We start from the raw sequence: 27,457 nt of genomic DNA on the forward strand, positions 1-27,457 counted from the left end.
GCTCTTTTATCTACTGATCAAATGAACGGCTAGTCACTGTGAAGACACCAGCGCCCCTGCAGTACTAGCGGCGGCTTCACGCTCGCTCGGAAAAGAGAAAAAAAAAAGGCGGACACGGAGCATGGCGCGAACGGTGCGAGGAGACGAGCACGAGTGATGAACACGCTGGGTTGTGGCTGAACGGCTTCTGTGAACCCGGGAGACCAGGCCTGGAGAAGCCGTCTTCGCCCAGTTCAGCGCAACCGGGAGCCTCCTGCCTCCTGTCTCTCGCCTGCCTTTTGCGGCCTCGGGTAGTGGGCGTCGTGCTGGGCACAGCCAGGTGGTGCATGTCCGTGGATCCTGCCGGCGCTGCAGACAGTTCGTGCCTGCCGTTGTACAGTCAGGGTCTTTTGTCGTTATAATGTACAGTCTTTGTCAAAAGATAAGAGCCCAGGGGGTTTGCTTCTAAGCCCTGCTGTGGGTGTCCTGCAACATTCGTGGTAGTCCTACCCATTGAAGGAGGCAGGAACAGAAACCTTCTTACCTTCAGCAAATTTGGAGCGCTGGAGATGCATTACGAACCAGACAGCGTGCTTCAGAAGCAAACCCCCTGGGCTCCAAACTTTTGACAAAGGCTGCACCTCCCGTGCCATTCCCGGGTGTCCGGACCTGCGCGGCCGTCTCCGCTTTCAAGTGCTCAGGCTTTTCCGTCAACGTAGCCACTGCTGCGAGAGCTCCGCACCTGGTTTCCTGCCGCTGCAAGATCAGACCCCGCCGCCACTCTGGCGACAGACAACAACTTCCCCCGCCGGGGCCGCTCATTGACCATCGGCCGCACTGTACCCTGCTTAATAGCAACTGGTTACTTTTAATTGGAACCATTTTTATCATTTACCCTCACATGCATGTTCTGAGGCAGTTTTCTTGATCCTCCGCAGCCACACCTTGGAGAAGGCTAAAATCTGCTTGGGTACTTTTCCTCTCACAAATTTGGCGTCCGCGACAACAGGACCAGGCCGAGCAGAATTTGTTAGTTCAGGATGTTCGTGAAAAAAGATGAGAGCGCTTGAGGTGTTTGCTGCAGGAGAGCGCATGGGACTTCAGGGTCACCATCATGTTCTTGCAAACGTTCTTCCTTTGCAAATTTATCTAGAACAGTTATGCGCAGAATTTATGCTTTTTACGTTACGTCAATCCGTAGTGTACGGCAATACTTTTTATGACCCGTCTCAAATTCAACCTTTATTTGATCCCTGGTCCGACTATCCTTTATTGAAATGCAAATTTCTTTTGTTCAACTTATTTCTCAAGAAGCTGTATTCTTTTCTTGTCACGTGCACTGCATATTTACACTGATGGGTCTTTCACTCCTCGCTCAGCTGGTGCTGCATTTGTTGTTCTTAGCTGAACACAAAATATTGTATACGTTCATCGTTTCTCTTTAGAACCGCCCTCTAGTGCCTATGCCGCCGAGCTAGTAGACTTTCATTCTGCTGTAGTTTATGCTGTTCACAACCCTCCCTCTACGCCTGTTCGTTTTCACACTCATTCTTTACCTCTGCTTTCTGCCCTGTCTTCAGTTACTTCTAACAATCCGACTATTATTACCATTAAGAAAGATCTCTATCGTTTGTCTTCTCTTGCCCCATTTCTTGTATTTCATATCCGGGGTTATTCCGGAATTTTCGGTAACGAGTTAGCCGACAAAGCTGCTGATAGTGTCGGGCAGCTTGGAAGTTTATATATTTCTACCCTTTCACTCGTTGCATGCGTTCTCGTTAACATCGTTCTTCACTTCTATTATGAATCATTTTTTTGATGCGAGAATAATGGGGGCACTGAATTATTCAATTGGATCCCTGCTACACCTAATATTCCCTCTATTCGTCTACCCACCAATCCTCTTATTACTTCACTTACTGGACATGGTAGATTTCCGTTTTATTTTAAAAAATTTGGCCTGTCTCCGTCTTCAACTTGTTCCTGTGGAATGTTATGCGAAAACAACCGTCATTACTTCCGGGACTGTTCCGTTACTGCTTCTTTAGTTTCTCGTTTAAAATCTCTTTGCTCATCGGACATCACACCATCTGTTTACCCCTCCCTTCTCCGAGACCCTGCTGCTTGTGCTCTTCTCCTTCAAATGGTTCACCTCATAAGTAGTACAATTACAAATTATTCACGCTGATTTCTCTCTTTCCTTTAATTTATCCTACCCAAGCTCTCTACAGAGGAGAGCCCCGTGTTCTTTTTCTCAGCAAAGGCGGTTTCGTCGTGGCGTGACTGTGACTGCGTCCTTGACTGTGTGACTGTGACTGTGTCTTGACTATGTGACTGTGACTGTGTCCTTGACTGTGTGACTGTGACGTCGGTTTTGTCTTGTTTTGTTTTGATTATGCATTTATTTTTTTCTGATTTCTCTTTTGTGGCCGGAACTCAGTGCTGTGTTGGACTGTTACTGTGACCATGACTTTGCAGTGACTTCGGTATTTTCTTTTTTTTATCATTTATTCCGCGGACGGCACATTATGCTTTGGCTGTCTGCCTGCGACTAACTTTTACTGTGGTGAGCCTTTTGGTTCCTCTTCTTTTGAGTTTTTTTTTACTGCTCTGTTTTTTGCTTAAATCTTTTTTAATTTTTTGGAACACTTAGTTCTTTTTCATTTATCTCTAATTGGCGTTAAGCCTGGCAATCCTTTGCTGGTACAGGCATCGTCTCTCTTTCGGTTATGTTTTTTTTACCTTTTCTGAGAGGACCAATAAAAGGGAGCCGAGCTACGGGCGTAAGTCAGTGAGGCACTGCAGACAGCGCGTGAGAACCGTGGAGCAGAAAGGGATCTTTGGTTACAGGCGCGAAAAAAGATGCAGCACAAGGCAGAAAGACCAGAGGAAGCGCCACTCACAACTGACTTATTCGAAGCCAATATGCACATATATATACCATCTTACATGCAAGGAGTACTACCATCTTCAAAGGTGCTTTAATAGCGAACGGGTGAAAAAAATGTTCTGGGCCTTGTACAAAGGTATGAATGTGTCGCTGACGCACATGCTTTCCTTTCTTTGCAACAAAAAAAAAAAGCTTCGAATAATTCCCGAGTTCTTGTATGTTTGCTTTTCGAGAGAATTCGCACACTGGAAAAACATGCCTCAAGATCGTAACGGGCAGGACCTTATATGCTTGTGCATATTTGGGCCTTCTTTATTTTTCTCAACGTTTCTTTTGTGTTCCCTGATTCGCTCGTAAACACAGCGGCCATTTTGCCCTATATAGCAGCGGCCGCATGAGAGGGGAATTTCATAGACATCTCCTTCGGGCGCACTTCATGAACGATCGCCCATGTTTGGTGCCACGGCCTTCTTTACTTCCTTTTTCAATACTAGAGAGAGGCTTCCGAGCTTTACAGGGGCTGAAAAAAACAAGCGGCACACCATGCCTGCTCGCGACCTTTTTCAAGTTGTCGGCTGACTTGTGCACGTAGGCACCAGCACAGGCCGCACCCCCTCTTCTCGAGGGACATCTTCTTCAGCTCTGAGTGGTTATGGCGCTCGGCTGCTGACCCGAATGACACGGGCTCGATCCCGGCCGCGGTAGTCAAATTTCGATGGAGATGAAATTATAGAGGCCCGTGTACTGTGCGATGTCAGTGCACGTTAAACAACCACAGGTAGCCGAAATTTCCGGAGCCCTTCTCTACGGCATCCCTTATAGCCCGAGTCGCGTTGGGACGTTAAACCCCTATCAACCTAAACCAATGCATTGGTGACTGAAGTGGACTTTCATTTTTTCACTCAATTTCGAGGTATGGCTTTCCGATGCAAGACCTCATATTAAGGATCAAAATGCTCTATATTATAGATAATGCTGAAGCCTGAATAGCCGAAGTGTGCAGGCAGCAAACTTACCTTTTTCATTGTATGGAGTATTCAGTTTAGGACAGAGCGAGATGTTAACCGGATAATTACCTTTGGCTTTTTCTTATCCTTTTCGGGCACACGAAAAATGACATCGATATCAGTACTCAATATTGGAACACTGTGCTTCCAAACTTCATCAGGGCTTCAGCAAGTTTTACATCAGTCTTGATGGGGAAGCCTTTGATTTCAACGGTTTGCTGTCTTGAATATTACTTTAATTCCACTATCCCCGATTTTGAACATTCTAGGTCAGCACTAAGATATCTGTTTTTCGTTAAGTGCCGCTTGCTTAAATCTCGTATCTTAAATGGTGGACCCAAATCTCTCAAAGTTGTGATTGAAGAAGGACAGCGACTGCTTGACGCCGTGCAACTCCGTTTCGAGGTTTTCACTGTGGTCATCACACTTTGCCGAGAGTCTTGAAAGCATCTTTGCGATTTCTGTAATGTTTAATGGTTCTTTAAATCCTTGGTGGATGAGGCGATGAGGTGCAGAAGATTTTCGCCACATGCTTTAAAAAAAATCCTTCAACTCGTCGTCTACAGTTTATTTAGGCATGCTATGCATTGCACGAAAGATGCAGCTCATTTTTTACCGTCTCATACAGGATACCAGCTGAACTGGTATTGGGCCTCCGCTATCGACTAACTGCATTTGTTAGCAGGACAGCCCGCATGGCTTCCTTCATCGATATTGGTGTACAGCCATCCGCGTCACCACCGTAAACCGCGGGACGTTTTGTCGTGACGTCATAAGGTGTGAAGTCATAAACTGTGGCGAAATGCATAAGCATTTCGCCAATGCGGGTGCCGCAGTGATCTGTAATGCTTTAAAGGCCTAGCGTTACTGGACGCGGGGAACTACTTCATTCTGCGTCTCACAAGCAAAATCCCCCCCCCCCCAAAAAAAAAAAAACGTTCCACAGGTCACGTACAAACCCATCAATTTCTCATGCGAAGCGAGCTCGGAGCCTCATAGCCACGGCGTGTGCACTATACTATTGTGTAATGGTTCCGCGCGAGCGAATCTAATGCACTATGCCGTACCTAACGTTTTAGCACGGGCGAAGGATTCATTATGAATTATTTTTTGAAGATGAAGAGTTGCTAAAGATTACGAAATCCGCGTGGCAAGCGTCTTTTTTAACGGAACGATGTGCTTTACAGTCTTGGGTTGCGCGTCGTGAGTCTGAACGCAAAACAATCGGGCTTACTACCGGTGGCAACCGGAATACCAAGGAATTAGGGTCGCTGCACAGTCGACTTGAATGAATTGGGCCTCTACTACTTGTGTGTACCACTGACAGTATGAGAGTACTAATAAAAAAAAATGACGAGATGTTTAGACTCATGCACTAGCCACCATTTGTTCCAAAACAACGAAGATAACTACATGCAAACAGCTCTACCTAGGCTCGCCTGCAGCATCCAGCAGCGGAAGGCTCTCACGGCATCTCTGATGCCACGTATAACACGCGTTCAAGTGTTTAGGTTTACACGAAGTGTAAAAATACCGTAGCATTGCTCAGGTGTTGAGTACAAGCTCCCAAAATGGAGTAGATTTCTAAGAAGAGAGCCATTACTCAGTGGCATCCGGCCAAGCTTCTACAGCTTCCACAGAAACCTCGTCGTTAAAGAAAAATTCATCCTGGCACGAGCTTCGAACCCGGGACCACCGCTTCACCGCAGCAGTCGCTCTACCAATTGAGCTACCTGAGACGGCAAGGTTACGGCAGGGCAAGAGCGAATTGATCAGTACCTTGAATCGGACAGTATTGGTCAGACGTTTAGGGGAAACCCCCAAGGTGGAGTACATCTCTAATAACAGACTAATTACTAACTGACAGCCACCCAAGCGCAGCCATACAGCTACAAAGAAAAACTATACTGGTCCCACAGAAACTTCGTAGTTAAAAAACATCGTCCTGCTCCGGGGCTCGAACCACGGAACACCTCCTCACCGGAGCAGTCACTCTACTAACTGAGCTAACCGCGACGGGTAGCTTGTAGTAGGGCAAGGGAAAATTTATCAATACCTGAATTCAAGTTTATTTGCATCTATACATGTACAGATGACGGGAGTGCAGACAAAAAGCCAAACGGATTTGGCTTGACGGGGTCTGTATCCCCTACAGAAATGGCATTATGCACAATAAAGAGAACACAAAGGCACAATACTAGATAAACGAAAAAAGGCATTAGTGAACATTCTATAACAGAAATACATACGGGCAAAAAAATCAACGATAGAATGCTGAAAGGAATTGAATAGCAGAAAGTGTATAGCATAAAATGATACAAATAAAATAGCATTGAAATTCACAAGCATAAATAATAAGTTACTAACAAGCAAAGAAAATTGGTTAGGCATTCATGGCGTCAGTGTATACAACAGCAAAGCAAACAAAACAAAAAAAAGGAATCCACAATGAGCCAATAAGAGGAGAGATACGTTGTTGTTGAGTTTATAATGAGTTTAACAAAGATGGCAGTGTGTGGCGTAACATTTGTTGACCGTAGTTAGTGCGCGCTTTAGGAACGTACCATGTTTCTCTGTGACGTGTGTTGTAAATGTTAGAGCTCATTGTCAATAGAGATAAATGCTCGAAAAATTTGATGTTCTGTTTTTTTCGCGGTAGTGAAACGCTTGAATACAATACTACGATATATGGAGGTGACCTGAAGATGGAAGTGAACCTCAAAGTAGAAACGGTGTTCAGCAGATGTTTAAGTGTCTAAGCAACCGACCAACACTGCTAAGCACTTCGCGTTATTGATCAATTTGATTTCCCCCTACCATATGCTAGCCAACCCAGTTATTTCAGTTGGTATAAGCCTGCTCCAGTGAAGCAGTGGCCCCGTGTTCGAACGCCGGACCGGCAGCAATCTTTATTTAGCTGGGAATTGTCTGTTGAAGCTTTATACAGGGACTGCTCTAAAAGTAGTAGGACTGATTTTTTTTCTAAATTTTATTCATGATAATAGTACAAACGATTAGTATTTTTCAAAAGAGCACCCTTCCGCACCTGCACACCGCTGCCAATGAGTTCTCCAGTTTTCGTACGCCTCCAGGAACGCCTGGACCGGAATGCTGTATAGCTCCCTCGTCACGGCCTGTTGAACTGTCTCTACCAATCCGTGATGCTTCTCCTTGAGCGTCGACTTTATTCTCGGGAATAGAAAAAAGTCTGGCGTGGTCATGTCGGGGCTCTAGGGGGGGGGGGGGGGGGGGGGCGAGGCAGCGTTGCCACCTTGTGCTAGGCACGATACTCCGTTACGAGGAACCCTGTGTGGCTCGGCGCGTTGTCATGGTGCAGCCGCCATTTGTTGGCGATGGCTGAGCGGACACGAACAATGCGTTTTCAGAGTCTTCTGAGGACTTCCACCTAAAAAACTGCATTAACTGTTTGCCTGGGTGGCACGAACTCTTTGTGGATGACTCCATGTCGATCAAAAAAGCAAATGAGCATGGACTTTACGTTCGATTTACTCTATCGCGCTTTCTTGGGGCGTGGGGAAGAAGGAGTGGGCCATTCTGACCTCTGCCGTTTGCTCTCCGTGTCGTATTCAAACACCCACGTCGCGTAACAGGTCACTACGTTATCCAAAAAATCGGGGTCCTCGTTCACGTGATGAAGAAGATCCTGTCAGATCGCTTTCCGGCTGGCCTTTTGCTCTTCTGACAACACTCGCGGCACCAACTTCGCGCACACATTCCTTATGGCTAAGTTTTCTGTCACGATCTCAAAAACTTGGATTTCAGGAATGCTAAAGTGATTAGCAATCATTCTGAGACTCATCCTGCGATCACTGTTAAGTAAATTTTTCACCACGACACATTTTCGTTGGTCTTGCTGGTCGATGAGCGTCCGGAGCTGTCGTCGTCTTCCACTCTTTCCCTACCTTCTTAGAACAACTTGAGCCACTCAGAAACACCTGATCTACCCATGGCAGCATCCCCGTTGGCCTCCTTAATCATGTCATGACTCTCTTTGCCCGTTTTACTGAGCTTTACACAAAATTTGATCGCGTATCGCTTATCCAATAAACACTCCATGATTCTGCGTGACGAGGCGTTTCGACAGGGGTCCACAGTACAAGAGACCTGCTCTCTTCAACGGCCGAGAGCAGTTTGCCGATTTTCCCCAGCGTTCCCAATATCCCCTTTCACCGATCCTGCGCGCGCAGACAACCATCCGTCCACCCGTTCGCCCAGGAAAAAACCAGTCCTACTACTTTCAGAACAGACCCTGTAGCTTTCGTTTGTAGCCTTATGGCTGCGCATGAGCGGATGCGACTGAATAATTTCTTCCTAAGTACAAATACCATATCGATACGCAAGAAATGTGCGCATGCATAAATGCCACTTGAACATAATGAACAGTCCCGAGTCCACGAGGATTAGCAGCGAAATCAAAAAGTAGGCGATTGGCTGACAATTTAGGATGCTAATAGTAGCCCCTTCTGAACGCGCGAAGGTAGCCTGGTAAAAAATACTACAAATGTTAACTTCGTTGTGAGTCTTCACCAATTTTCCGAAACAGTTATTCTCACACCGACAGCATGCCACAGGAATGCCTTCACCCGTGCAGAACCTCTGTACTCGGCACCATTGATGGATGAACTGCGCACTTATTGGTTACATCGGCTGGGAGTGTTAGCGCACTTTAAGCAATGAAATAGCAAAAGCCTTTCATGATATTGAAGATAGAGCAACAATTCCCAAGCCTGTTTGCGTGGATTGAAATTCTAATATGCAAAGACAACAGTACGCCAAAATGACAAAGGTTTAAAAAGCTCTGTGGGTTTCTATCGAGTCGGAAAAAGAAATATTAAAGTCATATGGGGACTGAAGGTATTTGTACGATCGCAGTTGATTGACTGCGACTACCTGTAGCGAGCGTAATCACCAGGAGCCTTGAAAGGCTGATTATAATTGCGCCCTTTCCAGTCTACCAATAGGTGATCGATCTGCGCCAAAAAAAAATCGAACTCTCACAGGATTGTGCAGCACTTGTATTATTGTAATGCCATACATCTGTTTCCCGAAATTTCAACAATTATCAGAGACCCCGATTATTGTATGCCGAAAGGAAAACTTCTAGGTAGATTTTTGCGTTGCAACAATTATGTAAGCGCTGCTCATGAATATTCAAATGTGTTTGAAGGTTACTGACATGCTCTGCAATGGTTACAAGCACAAAAATCTTGTTCATGTTACGACAACATCTTTAACACATAGTGCTCACCCGGCTACATATTAAAAAAAATTTGTACCCTAAGAGGAGTAGCGCTCATGGCTGCACCCTTTCCACACCCTTATTTTTTTCTTTTTTTTTTCAAAAGGGTGCGCTGAGCACTTTAGCACCTTTAATGCACCAATGTACCCTTAAAAGCTGCACGGGTGCAAGGGTGTGTGAGGGTGTACGGGTAATCTTTGACTTGTCGAACAACATTCCAGTAGTTCAATCAAGCGTGCTTTTAAAATGATTGTGAGCTATTAGAGCTTTCCATTAAAAGACAGCTGCAACCTTGCTGCGAGCTGCTATGACTGGGATCTGCGCCTCGATTATGTGATAGTTAACTGAATTATTTTAGCTGAAGTGCTAAGCGTCAGTGACTCCAAATAAAGGCTCGCTGAAATGTCATATATAAACTTTGAGAAAGTATGACCGGGGGGTATCTGTTGATTCAGCCAGCGTCTTCGCTTCTGAGTAACTCTTTCCTCTTATAACTCTCCTCTATCTGCACGTGACAGCGATGGTTGCTGGGCTCGAGCCAGTAGACAGGCGCGTGCACTTTTCTTTTCATCCTTCTCTCAGTCGCAACAACAAAGTATGAGCGCTATCGCAAATAAGTATTGCGAGCAGCAGTGGAATCTTCTGTGTTGTACTCGGGGCCCTCAGTAGCTTTGTACGACTCATTCTAGTTAACCTCATACCTGTTGATGTTCCTTTGGCAAAAATAAGTGGCACGTTACAGCATCGTGTTACTGTGCGAGCGAGTTTGCTGAGCGTTGGCCTCCTTTGGCAAGCTGATTTATTGCTAAAGCAATACTACGCTAGGTGTCGCCTGTTCGCGGTACCGCAGCCTACCCTTCACGGTCGGTAGTCGGTCATGTGACTACTGACGTCATACCAGAGCGAGAGATGGGGCCCTAGTCGGCTCTTCAGCGCGCCGCAGCTAGAACTTCGCGGCTTGTCGACCACTTTCGAACGGCGGCAAGCGATTGACGTCATACAAGTTGCAAGAGCTTGCACGCCTTGCTGCCGTGATGGATGTGTGTTGCAGCGTGTGGTATGACGTCATCCACAGACATCCAGGCGCTATCGGGTGTAGAGAAAAGTAACGCCTGCTCGCCGGTTCTTCAGTATAGCTATGGAAGACTTCGGACGCGAGTCAAGAATCTTGTGTTGTGTTACCGTTTAACCTTATGGGGGCTATGGATATCGAAGATGCTACAGGTTACACCACTTGCTTTCGCAATTACCTCGGCTTAACCAAAGCTGAGCCCCAGCAATTTTTCTCTTTCTTTTTTTAACATATTCAGCAAAATAACGCCTTGAACATCACGCAGACATCACAAATGTGACTCCACAGCAAGGAGGTTCAGAAACACCGTGAGAGACACATCTTGGTATTATAGTTATAGTTGGAGATGCTGTGTAACGTTAGTTTAAAGTTAGACATATCGTCAGCAGCTTTTCGTAGAAAATGTTTCGCTTCTTTTGAAGAGTGAACCCTCACAAAAAAATTGATCAGTGCCTTTTAAAACAATTAAAATCTATGAAACTGTAAAGCAGTCGGAAAAAGGCTGCGACAAGCATACTTTTCACTCTTTTAGGTAGTCAGAAAAAGCGTGCAACTGTAACGATCCCACCCTTACTATGGGTGCGACGTGCATAGTTTGCACCTTTTTGGGAGGGTGAAAGGGTGTGAGTTACAGACACGGAAATGCACTCTTAAGGGTGCAATTTTTTATACAGTAGTTGTACCAGTTTTTCAGGCCTGCAGAGCCCCAAACTGAAGGTTCGAACCTGAGTGCGGAGGGCGAATACTATGCAACGATAAAGCGAAAAGACTGACATTTTGGAGTGGGTTTGAAGACCTCAATTAACGATAACAATTCAGGAGCCTTCTACAGTAGCATGGTCCATAAGGCTACTGTGTTTTTCTCTTATTCAAAAATACAGTAATGTGTTAGTAATTCCTAAACTAATCCGAAGTGAAACAGTGAATACTGTTTGAAAACAACAGTGAGTTGCCGCTGTTAATTCCTGAGTGATTACTAGGCTAGAGACTGAAACGCAGAAGAAATAAGTCTTTACACTTTTTACACCTTCCTGCCATAAAAAAAAAGTTGTGTGGTGACCACCGCACTTCACTATTACATTCACGTCTTCAATACGGTGCATCGAAAATTGTCTGGCCACATTTACGTACACTACATTTATCAGTCACGGCTTATACGAGCTCCATACCCTCTCCAAATCTGCCAATTCCAACCCACTTCAGCGGCCATGCACGTCTCAGATGCCGCCCAATACTTTCAGGATCGAGCCAATGTTTGATAAGAATTTGTCACACGCTCGCACCTTTTGTCAGTTATCAAGGAGGAAAGATAAACTCCGGCGACTGACAACTGCGAGCAAGAACAAAGGGAAATAAAGCGAAAAACACGTGTCTAATATCGGCCTTCTGAGCACATGGTAGGGTCTTCGTGCACGGGACGTAGACGTTCAATACCTTTCGCTCGGCTCGGGCAAGTTAGGTTTTAGCGTTGCGCTTGCTCTTTGAAAGTGTTATTCTACCTGCCGAAAGTGAATGGTTCCTTGCCACAATTGATGTGTAATAGTTGCTCGCACAGTCAGCAGGTTAATTTCAGGAAGTTTCTTACAACGTTCATTGAGCAGTGACGAAACTTCCCACGCTTCATGGGGACGTTACATGAAATGCACATGTGTCTGTACACATCGAGTGTTTAAGAATATCCAACTAATGAAGAACTTGATCCGATGATGGAAGAGGATATGGCAACGCAGGAGACGTCACTGACTGCTCAAGGTACGTATTTAAGTCAGTACAAGGTTTTGCTTTGCGCTCTTTTACTAAGGAAGGGCTTCGCCAGCATTTCCTGTTCATGTCAGAAATCTAAAAGTGATATAAAAAGCGCACTATCAATATTGACGAAGAGCTGCTCAAGTCTGATATGTTCACCATCTTTTACGCACAGACAATAAAACCACCTAACTTTTAGTAACTACAGCATATTAAACTATTTCATTGGTGATAATATATCACTCGGTCTCTCTTGTTCAACGTATTTTCCTTGTTTCGAGTTTAGAATCAAACAAATAGTTATTTAAACAAGCCTTGCCTAAACTAATAGGTGTTGTCCCTAACGCCCCTTAACACAAGGGAGATTGAAATAGGTAATATCCCTCTGCACACAGACAGAGGAGTTTGGTTTGCTGTCTTCCTCTCTCCTTTCGTTTTGAAAAGGGGAGAGAGACAGGAGACACGTTATAGACGTCCTAACACTTCTTCCTCAGTGTCACGCAAAGCCATAGTGTTAATGCATGCCCTAAATTCTGTAGTCCGCGCTCCATTCCACTCGAGTGTGTAGCCACAACGAAGAATAATTTAATGCCATAGCGTCAAGGAACCCGATCAGCAGAGGACCGGGCGTCATCGGGGGTGGCGTGACCGAAAAATCCCTTACGGGGCAGGTTGGCCACTAGCCAACTAGGTGGCGTGACCTGTTACGTAATTGCAACCAGCCCTGTATGACAAGTGGCAGCCTGCCCAAAGGATTGCGAGCAAACTTCCCACTGTTGCCGATGGCCGATAAATTAATGTTTAGCCAGGAGAGGTTCTCACAAGTTCCATGGATGGCTGCATTTGAAACAGCCACCTGCGAGAGCTATGGCGCACCGCTCAACCGCTGCACAACTGCGCCACTAGTGGTATGAGGACCAGCAGCGATTTTTGAATGGAAGTGAAGAATAAACGATTGCACATATATGGGCATTTACTCACTGAAGCTATCGCGTAATACCTGTAACGCGGAGCTTAACCGCCCCCTTGAATTTTCTCCCTCACTATTCACATCGTGCAGTGAGACTTCAGTTCCTTCATTTTTGCGTATATAGATTTTTATCGGAACCGTCATAAAAATCTGCCTGTTGCAAATTTAAAAACATGTAGCAGCTCTTGAATACAATTAAATATATACACCTAGATCTTATACCCAAACAAATACTCATGGTAGAGTTCAATACTCACAGTACGCTCTAAAAGTTGTGTTGACAGATGAGAAATAAATAATTAGCCACTTTTTAAGTGCTACATTTACCATCACTAGTATCAACTTCATTACTTCATTCCTTGCCCCCCCCCCCCCCCGTACTTTCGCCTTATGTTCTAATTAAAGCCTCTACCACAGTTTACTGATTGGCGTACTTTTGTGATCAGTCAAACATTCGCCATTTTTAAGTTTTCACGTTTCAAGCTGGAAGGCTTTAAATAATATTACAACACGGCATATCGCTTTTTTCTCATGTTGTACAAACAAACAATGTGCTATCAGCGTCGTCTTATAGCAACCGAACCTGACACACCAAGCCATGGAATTAGAACATGGTAAGATTTGTTAGAAAATGTAGAATACATGCAATTTCCTTCTCAGTCGTTAGGAAGGCATAAAGATGGTTAGCAAAATGTTCCTCATTTAAAATTTTTGAAAGACTTCAGCCAATAACTATTATTTTAGCCTCTTAATGTGGTCTTCCGCTGGAATTATGTTGCGACTCTGTTTTTCTTCATCTGCGAAGTAGCAACGCCATTTCCATTATTAAGCATCATGCCGCTGGCTGATCTCTTCTACTTACTTGAAATTTTTAGATAGGGAAACGTTTTCTCATTTTTAAGGAACGAAACAGCGCAACTAAAACGAAGGACCAAGAAAAAGAGACACACGAACAGCGCGTGTTCGTGTCTCTCTTTTTCTTGGTCCTTCGTTTTAGTTGCGCTGTTTCGTTCCTTAAAGATGCAATACCAACTCGCCCACTATGCTATGTTGCTACAAGTTTTCTCATTGGTGGTAGTACATCACCATCATTATATTTCGAAAGCTTCATGTCAAGATCCCATGCATCTAGTCAGCTAAATTTGCATTTATTTCCTTAAGATCATGGTGCGATGTTCTGAAAAAATTTGTTAACTACGACTGGAAGTATTTTTACCCGTTGACGCGAATGCTGCAGTATGCACGAATACGCCATATACTACCTGCCAATATCTTCTATTCTCCAAACATATGCTCCTGCAGCCGTGCCCCATAGCAGCCCTGTTGCAGCCTGTGAATTGCCAAGGCAGCCGTTACATACAGTAAATATGCGCCTTTAGCGCACCATGTTCCGTGTTGCCTTTACCGTTACCTGAATACCAGCAGCCCAAGTGTCGTCAGTGTGTATGCGCAGGTCCCCTTGAGGATGTCAGGTGGCGCCTGGGGCCCGGCAGCTGCCTGCGCGCAGGTCGGATCGGGGTCAATCAGCGTGTGCGCACGGGGACAATAGGCGGACTCCCGCGGTTACTGTGACACTAACACGGTATGCTATATGCTGAACGTGTCAACTCTGCGGTCTGTTGCAGCGCATCGCGAATAGAAGGTGGCAGGCGCTCCGTTGTATTGCAGACCTGCCCACCCTGAGAACAAATTAAATCGTTACAGAGAGCCTCTGAAGCACTACGACGCTTAGAATATTCCCGTGTCTTCCTGGGGCCCCAGCATTCTAAGGCGCCACAATAAATGCCGGCAGCTGGGCTGGCACTGTAACTCAATGCTGAAATGAGGACGATGACTAGTATTTTTTCACGTCAGAAGGGATTTAATGGGCGTGCGTGCTTTGGGCACATTGTGCCTTAGAAAAGCGGCTAGAAAGGACTCGCATGAGAAAGCAGTCATATACCGGCCAAGCGACGGAGACGAAAAGGCTTAACCCAGAATATGTTTAGCCTTCCCGATACACGCAAGAAGGCAACGACTGCAGTCACATCACGGTCGTCTTTTCAGTTACTTTTTTCCTTTATGGCTTCATTTGAAACAGTAGCAAAGCGTAAGGCCATCTTACAGAGAATACATGTCCAGGGGGCGTGAATGACTGGCTACAGTATTTCGCTCCTTAGCAGAAGTTATCGGCTCCGACCGTCCATGAGGGGCATTGTAACCGACTGTACGATGATGGAAAAATGTTTTAACTTGCACTTTCAAAGCGGATTTCTTACGGAGAGGGAAATTGTTACTAGAATCCTACTCGAAGATCATGGTGCTGGTGATTTACCAACTACTTCTGTGGAAGGTGGTCTCTCCAAGCTATGTAAACTCGACTGTAAAATATGCGCTGTTTACCGATGGGCTAACACAAATGGTTATGAGTGGTTTTTGTCAGCTAAGCGGATAGCCACTGTAAAATTTGTGGCACCGGTACGTTCGATCACATTTTTATCGGCTGGCAGTAGCCTTTCGGAACATTCGCGCAGTTTTACACCACAAGCTACGAGCTTGAGTGGCATCTGCTCCTGAACACACTCTGTGTACAGAAAGCTCGGAACTGTGTACTGTGCGATGTCAGTGAACGTTAAAGAATCCCAGGTGGTGGAAATTTCCAGATACCTTGACTGCGGCGTCCCTCATAGCCTGACTCACTTTGGGACGTTAAACCTCCATAAATTCATCAAAAAGAACTCGGAACGCTCAGTGCACATGGCTTAAAAACAAGCAACGCTCTCCAGCTGCAGCTCTCCTGTGCAGTGAAAATGGCTTTACAATTCTGGCTCGGGTCCGCTGAGGGACAATAGTTCGAGGTAGCTCCGGTGTCGTGTAACCCCCCAGTAGGTGTGCGCTTTTCGTCTTAAATCTCACGCACTCGGCTGTGCGCCCACATCTTGCGTCCACATCGACAACAACTAGGACCGCCCAGGATATGACCAAAGGTGATAAACGATTTTAATGAAAATTGCCCACTTCAATGCACTGCGAATCTTCCCAATAACAAGTCTCAAGATGACGAGGACTAGCGGTCTAGCGGGCTGTAAGCAGAACTTCTTAAGTGCTGCCGGGCCTTTCTGCAAGTCTCAGAGACGCGAAAAAAATAAAGAAAATGCCGCTAAGATTTAGGATCACTGAGCCTTTCTGCCATAAATGCTACATAAAAAGGTTCCCACGCCCCGAAGCTGTGCTCTGCAGTGCCTCTGGAGCCGATTGCTATCCACGAGCAGCAATTCATTACTTGATAATGAATAATAAAAAATTTGTTCTTTTGATCTTTCACGATATCATGTGTACTGAGGCTCTATTAGCCTTTTCGGTTCCCTGGACAGCAAAAACTGGAAGCGGCGCTTAAACTCTGCCTTTAGGCTATGACGAGATAGCCTTAACTAGTATATTGGCATATATGCGGAATTGGTCGTTCTCTATTTCACAATCGTAGGTTTCTTGGAATTCTCAAACCACTCTGGGTGCAATGGTGCAGCGGTTAAGCGATGGACCACTGCCCTGCGAAGACATGCGCTGCCACCAGTGAGGCTTAAGAGAGGCAGGTGTCTCTTCCCGAGCAAGATCTCGCGATCACTCATTAATTTACTGCCACCTGTCATTACTGGCACTTAATTACTGCCACAAAATGTCCTAAAATTACTGAACATTTTTAGAGGCAATGGGAGGAGTACATGGTGCAGGTAATTCTTGATAGGAAGACAGCGCAAAAACGACAACCACAGGGGAAGACAAGAAACAAAAGAACGCTACTATCAACTGATTTATTTTGTCGTCAAGTCACATTTCTATAACCAGCCCGTCACATCACATGTAACACTCCTCAGCGCCAGCTCTCATAGACTAATAGATAAGAAAGGTTTAAACACCTCATCTGTAAATGTAGCTATTGTCAGGGACATTTTGCAAAAAGGAAAAAGGAAAAAGAAAAATGAAAAAGAAAAACGGGAAATGAAAAAGAAAGAAGCGCGCATGACATACGACCAGGCAAGGAGGTAAAATCTGTTACAAAGATTGTGATAAAAATTCTGCCAAAAAACCGCGCTCCGCTGAGTACGGGCTTATAGTTGGATCTCTAATGCAGTGGTCCGCCTTCTTGTCGATATGGAAAGCTTCAAGCAGAAGTCTTGCTTTTGCTCTTGCAAGTACGAATAACCAACTAGCCCAGCACCATGTTTTACTGAGGTGCAGGTAACGTCATTTTGTTATGGAAAACCAGTGAAAAAGATGAAATACAAGAATATTAAGGCACACAACGATGACTGCAAGTGGAAATATGGGGACGTTTGTACTATTTTTGAGGGTAACGAGTCGAAAATACGGAGCAAGTTTTTGACAAGTTTTCATCAAAAATACGTACCAAGTGGCCAAAATATCGACTTTCCAACGTAAAGTCACCAATACGGTTGAAATTAGAATTAACTACGCCCGCTACTCTGGGGTAAAACATGATCAGCTTTCCGCCGCTCCGCAAGTTTTAGTGGATATAGACACCCTGGAGCTTCGGCTCTTCGATCCTCCTCTTGAATTTCCATATCAAATAACGAAACTATTTACAAGCACTTTATTCGCGGCAGTTTGGCTTTTCAAAAATATAGTCCAGGTATCCGGCTTTTTGCAGGGAGCAGGGTACGGGTTTTTCGCCCATAAAGCAGCCTGAAAAGCTTCAGATTTTTTTCACTATGTGCTTTACCATGACCACAAAGCTTTGTCAAGAAATTTTTGAAGTTTAGACTCCTTAAAACACAGAAAATTTGTTTTTTGTTATGTATTTCAAGAAAAGGATATTCCGGAGCAATTTATAAGATCGTGAAAAATTGTGCTGAAGTGCGGGGTGGACCATGTGGAGTGGCCTAACCGGCCATCTGGCACTAATTTAGTTGGATATATTTTGGACTGACTTCAAGCATAGTCTGAGAGGTAAATCCCAGCAGCCCTCAGCAGAAATTCGAACTGATTAAAGATTACCGAAGCACCCATTACGTGTTGTTGACAGCTTCCTGAAATTTATGCCTGGACTGTGTAAAGCAGTGATAAACGGAGAAGGTCTTCATCTGACGTGCTTACTGCTTTATGTCCAAGTGAAAGGACAAGCATAAAATCGTGGCTAATTTTGTTTTAAAATCGCTTATTATCCCCGATCCTTAACACAGCACGGATTGCAGTTCAGCACTAAATTTTCAGCGGAAAAAAACTGTAGCCCAAAATGGAGATAAATATCGTTGGCTCTTGTTCAAAGCGCATGTTATTACCTGACCTAATGGCTGTTTACGAGTTTTAGTTGATAATGAGCTAAATATGAAAATCTATATTATATTTTTGTGTTATATGTTTATTATCAATTGCTAGCTTAACAAACGACCACGCGGCATTCAGAGGTAGGTTTGCCTGAAGAAAATGGGTGGCACCTCTCTTAACAGAATAGCTGTCAAGCACACACCTGTATGATTCAAAGAAATCAGTATACCTCCCCCCCCCCCCAACGCTAAAATAATCAAGGCGACAATTTGAAAAGAAAGGGTACTGCGTTCGCACACATGAATAGTCCCTAACGTCTCTTTCACAGAAGATAAGCAGTCCGTGTTATTAGTCACCAACATTTTCTTGCCGTCCTTTCGTGATCGTACTAAAGAGGACCAACTTCGGGCCATAGCTGTTTCTCATAAAATTTGTTGTTACAAATTCAAGACGTGGTCATTATTCCACCAGCGTAGACCGTTCTTAACATGCGAATCCACCGCAAGGAATAAGTCAGTAGCGTAGCTCAGTTCGTCTCTTTCGCTTGTCATGAAAGCTCCAAATATGCCAGGCATCTCAGTGACAAGCGAGGCAGATGTTATGGCATTGTGTTTATATCTCTTCTTTTTCTGTATAAACCACAAGTGTAGGAATAGCTCTACCAAGGATACCTCGAATATGCGCCAACGCCGAAGCATATATACTATTTTTAGTTTTCCTATCTGATCGAGAACATTCGTGTAACATCAGCTGGCGGGGATTTTTTGCCCCTGGCTGAAAGAGTGCGGCAAAACAAACGCATCGCAACAGAATGTAACCTTTCTGCCCGAGAGCTATATGCCTAGTTAAGAGCAAAATGTGAAATATGAAGAGAAGAAGCCTCACACCGGTTCTTGTGTTGACTGCAAAAAGTTTGGCCATTATGCTTTCTCAAAACAGATGCTTGATCTACAACGCAACAGACAATATGTCAGCAACTTTGGCATCGACATTGCAAATACTTAATTTTGAACACGTGCTTCCTACTCAAGTCCTCAGTTTCGACAGCGTGGTCATTTCTGTACGCAAGCGCACTCAAATATCCATGGCGAGAACGCATGAACTGTAAAACTTACTGAAAGCAAGCTGTCTTGTTTAAATATGCAGACTTTCGAGATTTGAACAGACGCTGATCTAGTTTTTCATAAATAAAACGAACGGTGTGAACGACGCTCTGTTTGTAAGCACCGGTGACACTCTTCCCCTAAAGATACAAAATATAGTCGCAGCCAAATTGTTCTTGATGCGACAGCAATTATGTCCAGCCATTGCAACGGAGCTATAGTTTCTAGCTTATTGAATGCTTTATTAGGCTGGTATGCTTGCTTAAAGAGTAACTCTGCAACCGTTCAGTATTTTCCGCTTCGCTGAGCGTTATTACTCCCCATTGAATGCTCTGAACAATCTCCAAGAAAGCCCACAGAAAACGACATGCTCTACTGCCGTTTTTAGTTTTTAGGTTTTGGATTCCTTTCTTTTGCGTAATCAAAGCATTTGTCTATCGGCTAGTGTTATTAATACCAGTAATGCACAATCACCCTTCACTCTCTCTCTCTCTGCACACACACACACACACACACACACACACACACACACACACACACACACACACACACACACACACACACACACACACACACACACACACACACACACACACACACACACACACACACACACTTAAAAAATCCCCTGTGCTCCTTGGTTTCTGTAGCTGTTGGCTTCTCTCATATTTATTACGAGCCCCTCATTCCCCTTCCCTTGTTTGCTTAGTTGCTTAGCGAGGGCCTCGGTTCTGGCAGCCTTGATGCCATAGGAATCATATGAGGGTTCTGACACAGCTTCCACCCTCGCCGTTCGATGGCGTTCTACTTCACACCAGCGGTAACTCAGGACGTTCCACGTCCGCCGCTTACGAACGTGGGTGGCGCTGATGAACACTCTAAAGGTTAGGATATTTGTAAACATAAATACCCCCGAAAGCAGAAGGTTTGGCAGCCGTCGCCGTAGCTCAGAGGTAGAGCACCGGACGCGTAATTCGGAGGTCGTGGGTTTGGATCCCACCGGCGGCTTGTGGTTGTTTTTGCTTCTGCTTTTCTAATCAATTAGCTTTAAGCGACAGTAATATTCTTACTTGATCAACACCACAAAAAAAATAAATTAATTAAAAAATCCCCTGTGCTCCTTGGTTTCTCTGGCTGTTGCCTTCTCTCATATATATATATATATATATATATATATATATATATATATATATATATATATATATATATATATATATATATATATGCGAAATTGAGAAACGCTTCTTTTAAGTAAACATTTATTGAGAGTCGACCATGTAACTTCAGTCTTGAAAAAGGATAGGCTCTGTCCGAAACGTCGACTCTCAATAAATGTTTACTTAAAAGAAGCGTTTCTCAATTTCGCATATATATATATATATATATATGCGAAATTGAGAAACGCTTCTTTTAAGTAAACATTTATTGAGAGTCGACGTTTCGGACAGAGCCTATCCTTTTTCAAGACTGAAGTTACATGGTTCTTGCTTCTCTTCTTAAAGGGTCTTCATCTGTAAAGGTGTTCGACACATGAGCCAGAACAAGCAGACGATGCAGGAGGAAGAATGGCTCAAGGGACAGAAAAAATAAAAAAATAACAAAAATACACAAACGGAACAGGGAGGGGGAAGAGTAAATGTCGTCGCCCGCCACCCACGAAAAAAAGACGAAAACCAAAGACGAAAAAAAGGAGAAGAAAAGAGAAAAAAGCGGGAGGGGATAATGTACGGCGAACCTGAGTCCCAACACAGCGGACAGCTAGTAAAATGTATGGAGACAGACAGTGCCCGAAGCACAGCATAGCTTTGAGATGCACTCAAATGTTGTCCACATAAGCGAGTAAACAAAATACAAAGAAGCAAAGAAGGGGGCGGGGGAACTTCCGCCATGTGTAACTCCTTTGGCAGGATGAATAAAGGCGGGCAGAGTGGCATTTAACTAGACACACGTGGGGTGTATATACGCTCACAAGCGCGCACCCACAGAAGCAACAACAACAAAAAAAGAAAGGAAAAGAAAAGGCCGGAAACAGAGTCGACTTTGGGAAGAATTGTCGCGTGGGGCCACTGTGAATGGCGGGAGTGCTTAGGTCCTTTGATTGCGCCGCTCTCGTCAAGATGGTCGAAAGGGGAAGGTAAGAGCGCGGTGTGCGATGAAAACATCGGTGTAAGCGCATGGGGGAATGGAATGGCCGAGGTTTTTCAAGCCGGCACTCCAAGGTCAGTGCTGGATTTGCAAGGCGCGTATTGAAGACAAAGCGCCCAGGTTCTCATTAATGCCTTGGGCGATTGTTCCAAACTTATAAATAAAGTAAATAAAGTACTCTCAGCACACGGACAGATGTAACCATAAAGCCAGGAGATAAAGGAGGCGGTATAGTAGTCATGGCTAGTGAAGCATACATTGAGGAAGGCTTGAGACAGCTCTCTAACACTTGCTTCTATCAACTTCTTGAAAAGACCCAACTCCACAATACCAACAATATATAGCAGAGACTCTGGATCAGCTTGCGCAAAAAGACGACATAACCCTAAGGTTATCTAAAGCCCTCACCGCACCACACCGGTCGCCAGGTCGATTCTACTTACTACCGAAAATCCAGAAAACGGATAATCCTGGCCGCCCTATAGTATCTGGCAATGGCACGATTACGGAACTAATTTCCAGTTACATTGACACATTAATCAGGCATATTCCAACAACACACCCATCCTACATACGAGACACAAACCATTTCTTTCGCGAAATAGCAGGCCTTAAACTTCCGGAAGGAGCCTTTCTGGTAACATTAGATGTAATCTCACTCTACACTAATATTCCTCACTCCGATGGCATCAGATCTCTGAGCGAAGCGCACAAGCAAGATAGAAAAGGGGAGTCCCCAGCCCCACGTGTTCTAGATGCACTTGCGAAAATCGTACTCGAATACAACAACTTTGAATTCAACGATCAACACTACTTACAAATTAATGGCATAGCCATGGGTACAAGAATGGTCCCCACCTACGCCGACATCTTCATGCATAGTATTGAATCTAAATTTTTGCAATATTGTTACGGGGTAGTTCCGCTTGGGATTGCAGACAGGGCGGACACGAAAGACAGGGCTTTCAAACGACAGGTGTTTACTGCAGGCACCAGCCGACACTGCTCGACCGTCGTCTTCTTCAAAACTCACGAGCTTCGTCTTCGTCTTTCCTGATGCGCATATCAGTGCATGCACCGCCTAATGCAACACTACCCCGCCGGCTGAAAAGCACCGTCCCGGTGCGAACTAGCCCAAACCAGGGTCCGTGTAGTACGGCTTGAGGCGTGCAACATGGACCGTCTCAGTGCGAGGTGTAGAGGTATGGCGTGCGGGATTCAAGGGTGCAATTTCGTATGTCACTGGAGTCACTTGTCGTAAAATGCGGTAGGGTACTGTATAACGGGGCAAAAGCTTTTCCGAGAGGCCCACGCGGCGAGCTGGGGTCCCAAGCAGCACGAGAGAGCCGCAAGAATACTGGGGGTTGCGATGACAGGAATCATAGCGACGTTTCTGGGAGTGCTGGGAGGCTGTGAGTCGGTTGCGTGCAACAACGCGGGCAGCATCAGCTCGGGCTATGGCGTCACGAGCATATGAGCTGGCAGTGGCGACTGAAGGGAGCAGGCTGTCAAAAGGAAGCAGAGGGTCACGGCCGTATAGAAGATAGAAGGGGGAGTAGCCGGTAGTGGTTTGACGCGAAGAATTGTATGCAAATGTCACAAATGGCAGCGTGATGTCCCAGTCGCGGTGGTCATCAGAAACGTACATGGACAGCATGTCAGTCAATGTCCGGTTAAGGCGTTCGGTAAGCCCGTTCGTCTGCGGATGGTAGGCAGTCGTGAAAGAATGACGAACGTTGCACAACCGCAGGATCTCGTCGACTATACGTGCAAGAGAGCAACGGCCACGGTCGGTGAGCAGTTGGCGGGGAGCTCCATGCACGAGTATAACGTCGTTGAGGAGGAAAGCAGCAACATCAGTTGCACAACTGGTTGGTATTGCTCGTGTGACCGCGTAGCGTGTGGTGTAATCAGTGGCCACCGCAATCCATTTGTTCCCCGATGCGGACAGCGGAAAAGGCCCTAGAAGATCCAGACCCACACGAGAAAATGGGTCTATGGGGATGTCGATCGGCTGCAGAAGTCCAGCTGGTAAAACTGGTGGCTTTTTCCGGCGTTGACAGCGGTCACAAGCAGCCACGTAGCGGCGGACGGCGCGGTATAGTCCCGGCCAAAAGAACCGACGGCGCACACTGTCGTATGTGCGAGAGACGCCGAGATGACCCGCAGTAGGAACGTCGTGAAGCTGTTCAAGGACGGCTGTGCGTAGGTGCTGAGGGACGACTAGAAGAAGGTCGGGGCCATCAGGTCGCATATTGTGTCGGTATAAGGTGCCGTCGTGGAGCACAAACAAATGAAGGGAAGGGTCATGGCGATCGGCGCAGAGGCGATTGATAATTTCGCGAAGCTGAGGGTCCTGGCGTTGCTCTCGGCGAATGTTTGAAAAGTCAGAAATAGAGAGCACGCAATCTTCACTGTCACATTCAGGTTGGCTTGGCGGGTCGACTGCATGACGGGACAGGCAATCGGCGTCTCGATGCAACTCGCCAGACTTATAAACTACTGAAAAATTGTACTCCTGAAGGCGCAACGCCCAACGTCCAAGGCTGCCAGTAGGGTCTTTGAGTGTAGAAAGCCAACACAAGGCGTGGTGGTCAGTGACTACGGTGAATGGCCGCCCATACAAGTAGGGGCGGAACTTCGTAATGGCCCAAACTAGGGCTAAGCACTCACGTTCAGTGATGGAATAATTCTGTTCGGCCGTAGAGAGGAGTCGGCTGGCATAGGCGATGACGCGAGGGGAGCCGAGCTGACGTTGTGCAAGAACGGCACCAATGCCATGACCACTTGCGTCGGTACGTACTTCTGTGGGGGCGGATGGATTGAAGTGAGCCAACAGTGGCGGACGGGTGAGGTGGGCAATAAGAGCGGCAAAGGCGGCCGATTGTTCGTGGCCCCAGGAAAAGGAGACGTCTTTTTTCAGAAGCTGCGTGAGCGGACGGGCGATTTCCGTGAAGTGTGGTACAAATCGCCGGAAGTATGAGCAAAGTCCAAGGAAGCTACGCACGTCGCCGCCGCTAGATTGCGGTATAGGAAAACCACTTACAGCGCGAATTTTGTCGGGGTCCGGCTGAATGCCATCGGTGTTGACCAAATGCCCTAGGATCTCGAGTTCCCGGCGACCAAAGCTACACTTCTTGGAGTTCAACTGAAGGCCAGCTCGTCGGAAGACGCCAAGAATAGCCGAAAGACGATGGAGGTGGCCCTCAAAGGTTGATGAAAATACGATGACGTCATCGAGGTAGCACAGACATGTGGTTCATTTGAACCCGCGTAGTAAGGAGTCCATCATGCGCTCGAAGATCGCAGGGGCATTACATAAGCCGAAAGGCATCACCTTGAATTGGTAGAGTCCATCCGGGGTGACAAAAGCCGTCTTCTCACGATCTCTTTCGTCAACAGAGATCTGCCAATATCCAGAACGGAGATCTATGGAGGAGAAGTAGTTGGCACCATGCAGGCAGTCGAAGGCGTCATCGATCCTAGGAAGAGGGTACACGTCTTTCTTTGTTATCTTGTTTAGGTGTCGATAATCTACGCAAAACCTCCAGCTGTTGTCCTTCTTTTTGACAAGTACTACCGGAGACGCCCAGGGGCTGCTCGACGGCTCAATAATGTTGCTGGCCAACATTTTGTCCACTTCTTCCTGAATGATCTGGCGTTCTGAAAGAGCAACTCTGTAAGGCCGTCGGTAAAGAGGGGGGGCATCTCCAGTATCGATGCGATGTGTGACGACGGACGTTTGGCCCAGGGATCCGTGGCCGAAATCAAAAATGTCGCTGTACGACCGCAGAAGGTCGGCAAGGGCAGTAGCATATTCTGGACGCAGTTCAGAGGCAACCATGGCAGAGATGCGGTCCTCCGGACTAAGTGACGGGACAGGTTGTGCAGGTACCTCGCCGTGACGGTCGGACAGCACTGCAGAAATAGTAAAGCTGGAAAAAGGTGACAGCTCGGCAAGGAATATGCCCTCCGGGAGAACTTGCGAAGATATGCTGAAGTTGAGTACGGGGATGTAGGTGAGGTTGTTCTCGAGGTGTACAATGTTATGAGGTAGGGCGATGTTGTGTTGTAGAGTGACGTCGGTGAGGGGGTTGACAACGTAGTTGCCGTCAGGGAGGGAGGGAAAAGATGACATGGGCACGTATACTGCCGCCTCTGGAGGTAGGCGAGTAAATGTACTGGAGCGGAGGCGAGGCTGGGAATGGTCAGCACTAGGGTTGGGAACACAATGGGGCAGGGCTAGGCGCAGAAGTCCGGAGGAACAGTCGATGAGAGCGGAATGGGCTGTTAAAAAGTCTAGCCCTAAAATGACGTCTTGAGGACAAGTAGTAAGGACGGCGAAGAGCACAGGGACGTGGTGGCCGGCAATACTAACGCGCGCAGTGAACATTCCGATGATGGTAGTAGTGCTTCCATCAGCAACACGAACTGTCGAGGTGTCAGCGGGCGTAAGAACTTTCTTGAGGTGCTGGCGGAACGACGAACTAAGAACTGAAATATGGGCTCCAGTGTCAATGAGAGCGAGCACAGGGACTCTATCCACGAGAACATTGATCAGGTTGCGGCGTGGTGCGATGGTCGAAACACAGTTGGCAGTCCGGGTGGGTAACGCAGCGTCACGTCCGGGCGCTGCGTCGCCTAGTTTCCCGAGTAGGGGTCTTGGCACGTTGGGGAGAAGCTGCGGCGAGGAGTAGGTGATCGAGAACGGTGGGCTTGGGGCGATGGCGAACGGCTAGGACGACTGACTTGCGCAATGTTCTCGGTACGAAGCTGTGCCGGGGGGACAGAAACGGGCCGTGGTGCATAATAGTCGTGGCGGAAGGGTCTGTTGTAGGGGTTAGGGGGGGGGAACCGGGCGGCTGCGGCAATAGCGGGATGTATGGCCAGCCCGACAGCAGACGAAGCAAATAGGCCGGTTGTCAGATGTGCGCCACTCCGCAGGATTGCGGGCAGGGTAGCGCGGTGTGTAGGACGGGGTTGTGGTAGCAGCAGCAACCACTGGTATTGGCTGTGGTGCAGGGAGTGGCGTGGTAGGATTGGAGACGAGGCCCACATTCGCGAATTCTTGGCGGACAACAGCCTGTATCATAGCTATTGTGGCCTCTGCAGGAGGGGATGGAAGGGTAACAGGAGTTAAGGCCTCGATTTCCCTCCGGACGATGGTAGTGAGGTTGTTTTGACTTGAAGGCTGCTGCAAAGTGGGCGGATCATCACATGAGGATGTAGTTGCCGTGTTGGGAAGGCGGATAAATCGATGGACGATGCGGCGCTGCTTCGCCTGTTCGAAACGGCGACACACTTGCAGGACTGTGTCCACCGTAGAGCAGTCTTTGCAGAGAAGTATATTGAAGGCGTCATCAGCGATACCCTTAAGTATATGGCCCACTTTATCAGCTTCGGTCATGGAGGCGTTCACCTTCCGACAAAGGCGAGGACGTCCTGTGTGTAGGCGAGGTATGATTCAGTCGACGATTGGGCGCGAGTAGCCAGGTCGTTTTTGGCTGCTAGAGCTCGCCCAATTGGCTTGCCGAACAAGTCCTGAAGTTTTTGCTTGCAGATGTCCCAAGTAGGCATTTCCTGTTCGTGGTTGGTAAACCAGGTCTTCGTCGTTCCCGCTAGGTAGAAGATGATGTTTGCTAGCATTATGCTAGCATCCCACCGGTTATTCTTGCTGCACCTTTCATATTCATCGAGCCAATCTTCAACATCCGTCTTGTCTTCGCCGTTAAAAATAGGAGGATGGCGGATTTTGGTTAAGACCATGTGGGAAGCTGGAGTTTCCGGAGCGGGTGATGCATCCTGGGATGCCATGCTTGCTGTGGCAGTCGGTGGGGTGAGCTCGGGGAGATGGCGTCCACTGCGCAAATCCAGGTTTCTGGCGCGGAATACGAGGAGCTGTGGCCAGGGGGATCGAAAGCACCTCCACCAAGATGTTACGGGGTAGTTCCGCTTGGGATTGCAGACAGGGCGGACACGAAAGACAGGGCTTTCAAATGACAGGCGTTTACTGCAGGCAC

The 27,457-nt window shown here is 46.6% G+C and overlaps 1 protein-coding gene across 3 annotated transcripts in view; it reads left to right on the forward strand.

The window, feature by feature from the left end:
* The first annotated feature begins 11,707 nt into the window (after positions 1-11,707).
* Positions 11,708-27,457, forward strand: part of LOC149328477 (solute carrier family 26 member 10-like) — a 68,877-nt gene continuing 53,127 nt past the window's right edge. Inside the window, exon 1 of one of the 3 annotated variants that reach the window (XM_089562134.1) lies at positions 11,708-11,960. In XM_089562134.1, the coding sequence (XP_089418260.1) occupies positions 11,912-11,960 (49 nt within the window). In that variant the 5' untranslated portion in view covers positions 11,708-11,911. The remainder of the gene's footprint in view (positions 11,961-27,457) is intronic. The other 2 variants (XM_089562133.1, XM_089562132.1) reach the window with 2 other exon arrangements.

The sequence above is a fragment of the Amblyomma mixtum genome, chromosome 9 (assembly GCF_055824585.1).
Source record: "Amblyomma mixtum isolate Tamu chromosome 9, ASM5582458v1, whole genome shotgun sequence".
NCBI lineage: Eukaryota > Metazoa > Arthropoda > Arachnida > Ixodida > Ixodidae > Amblyomma > Amblyomma mixtum.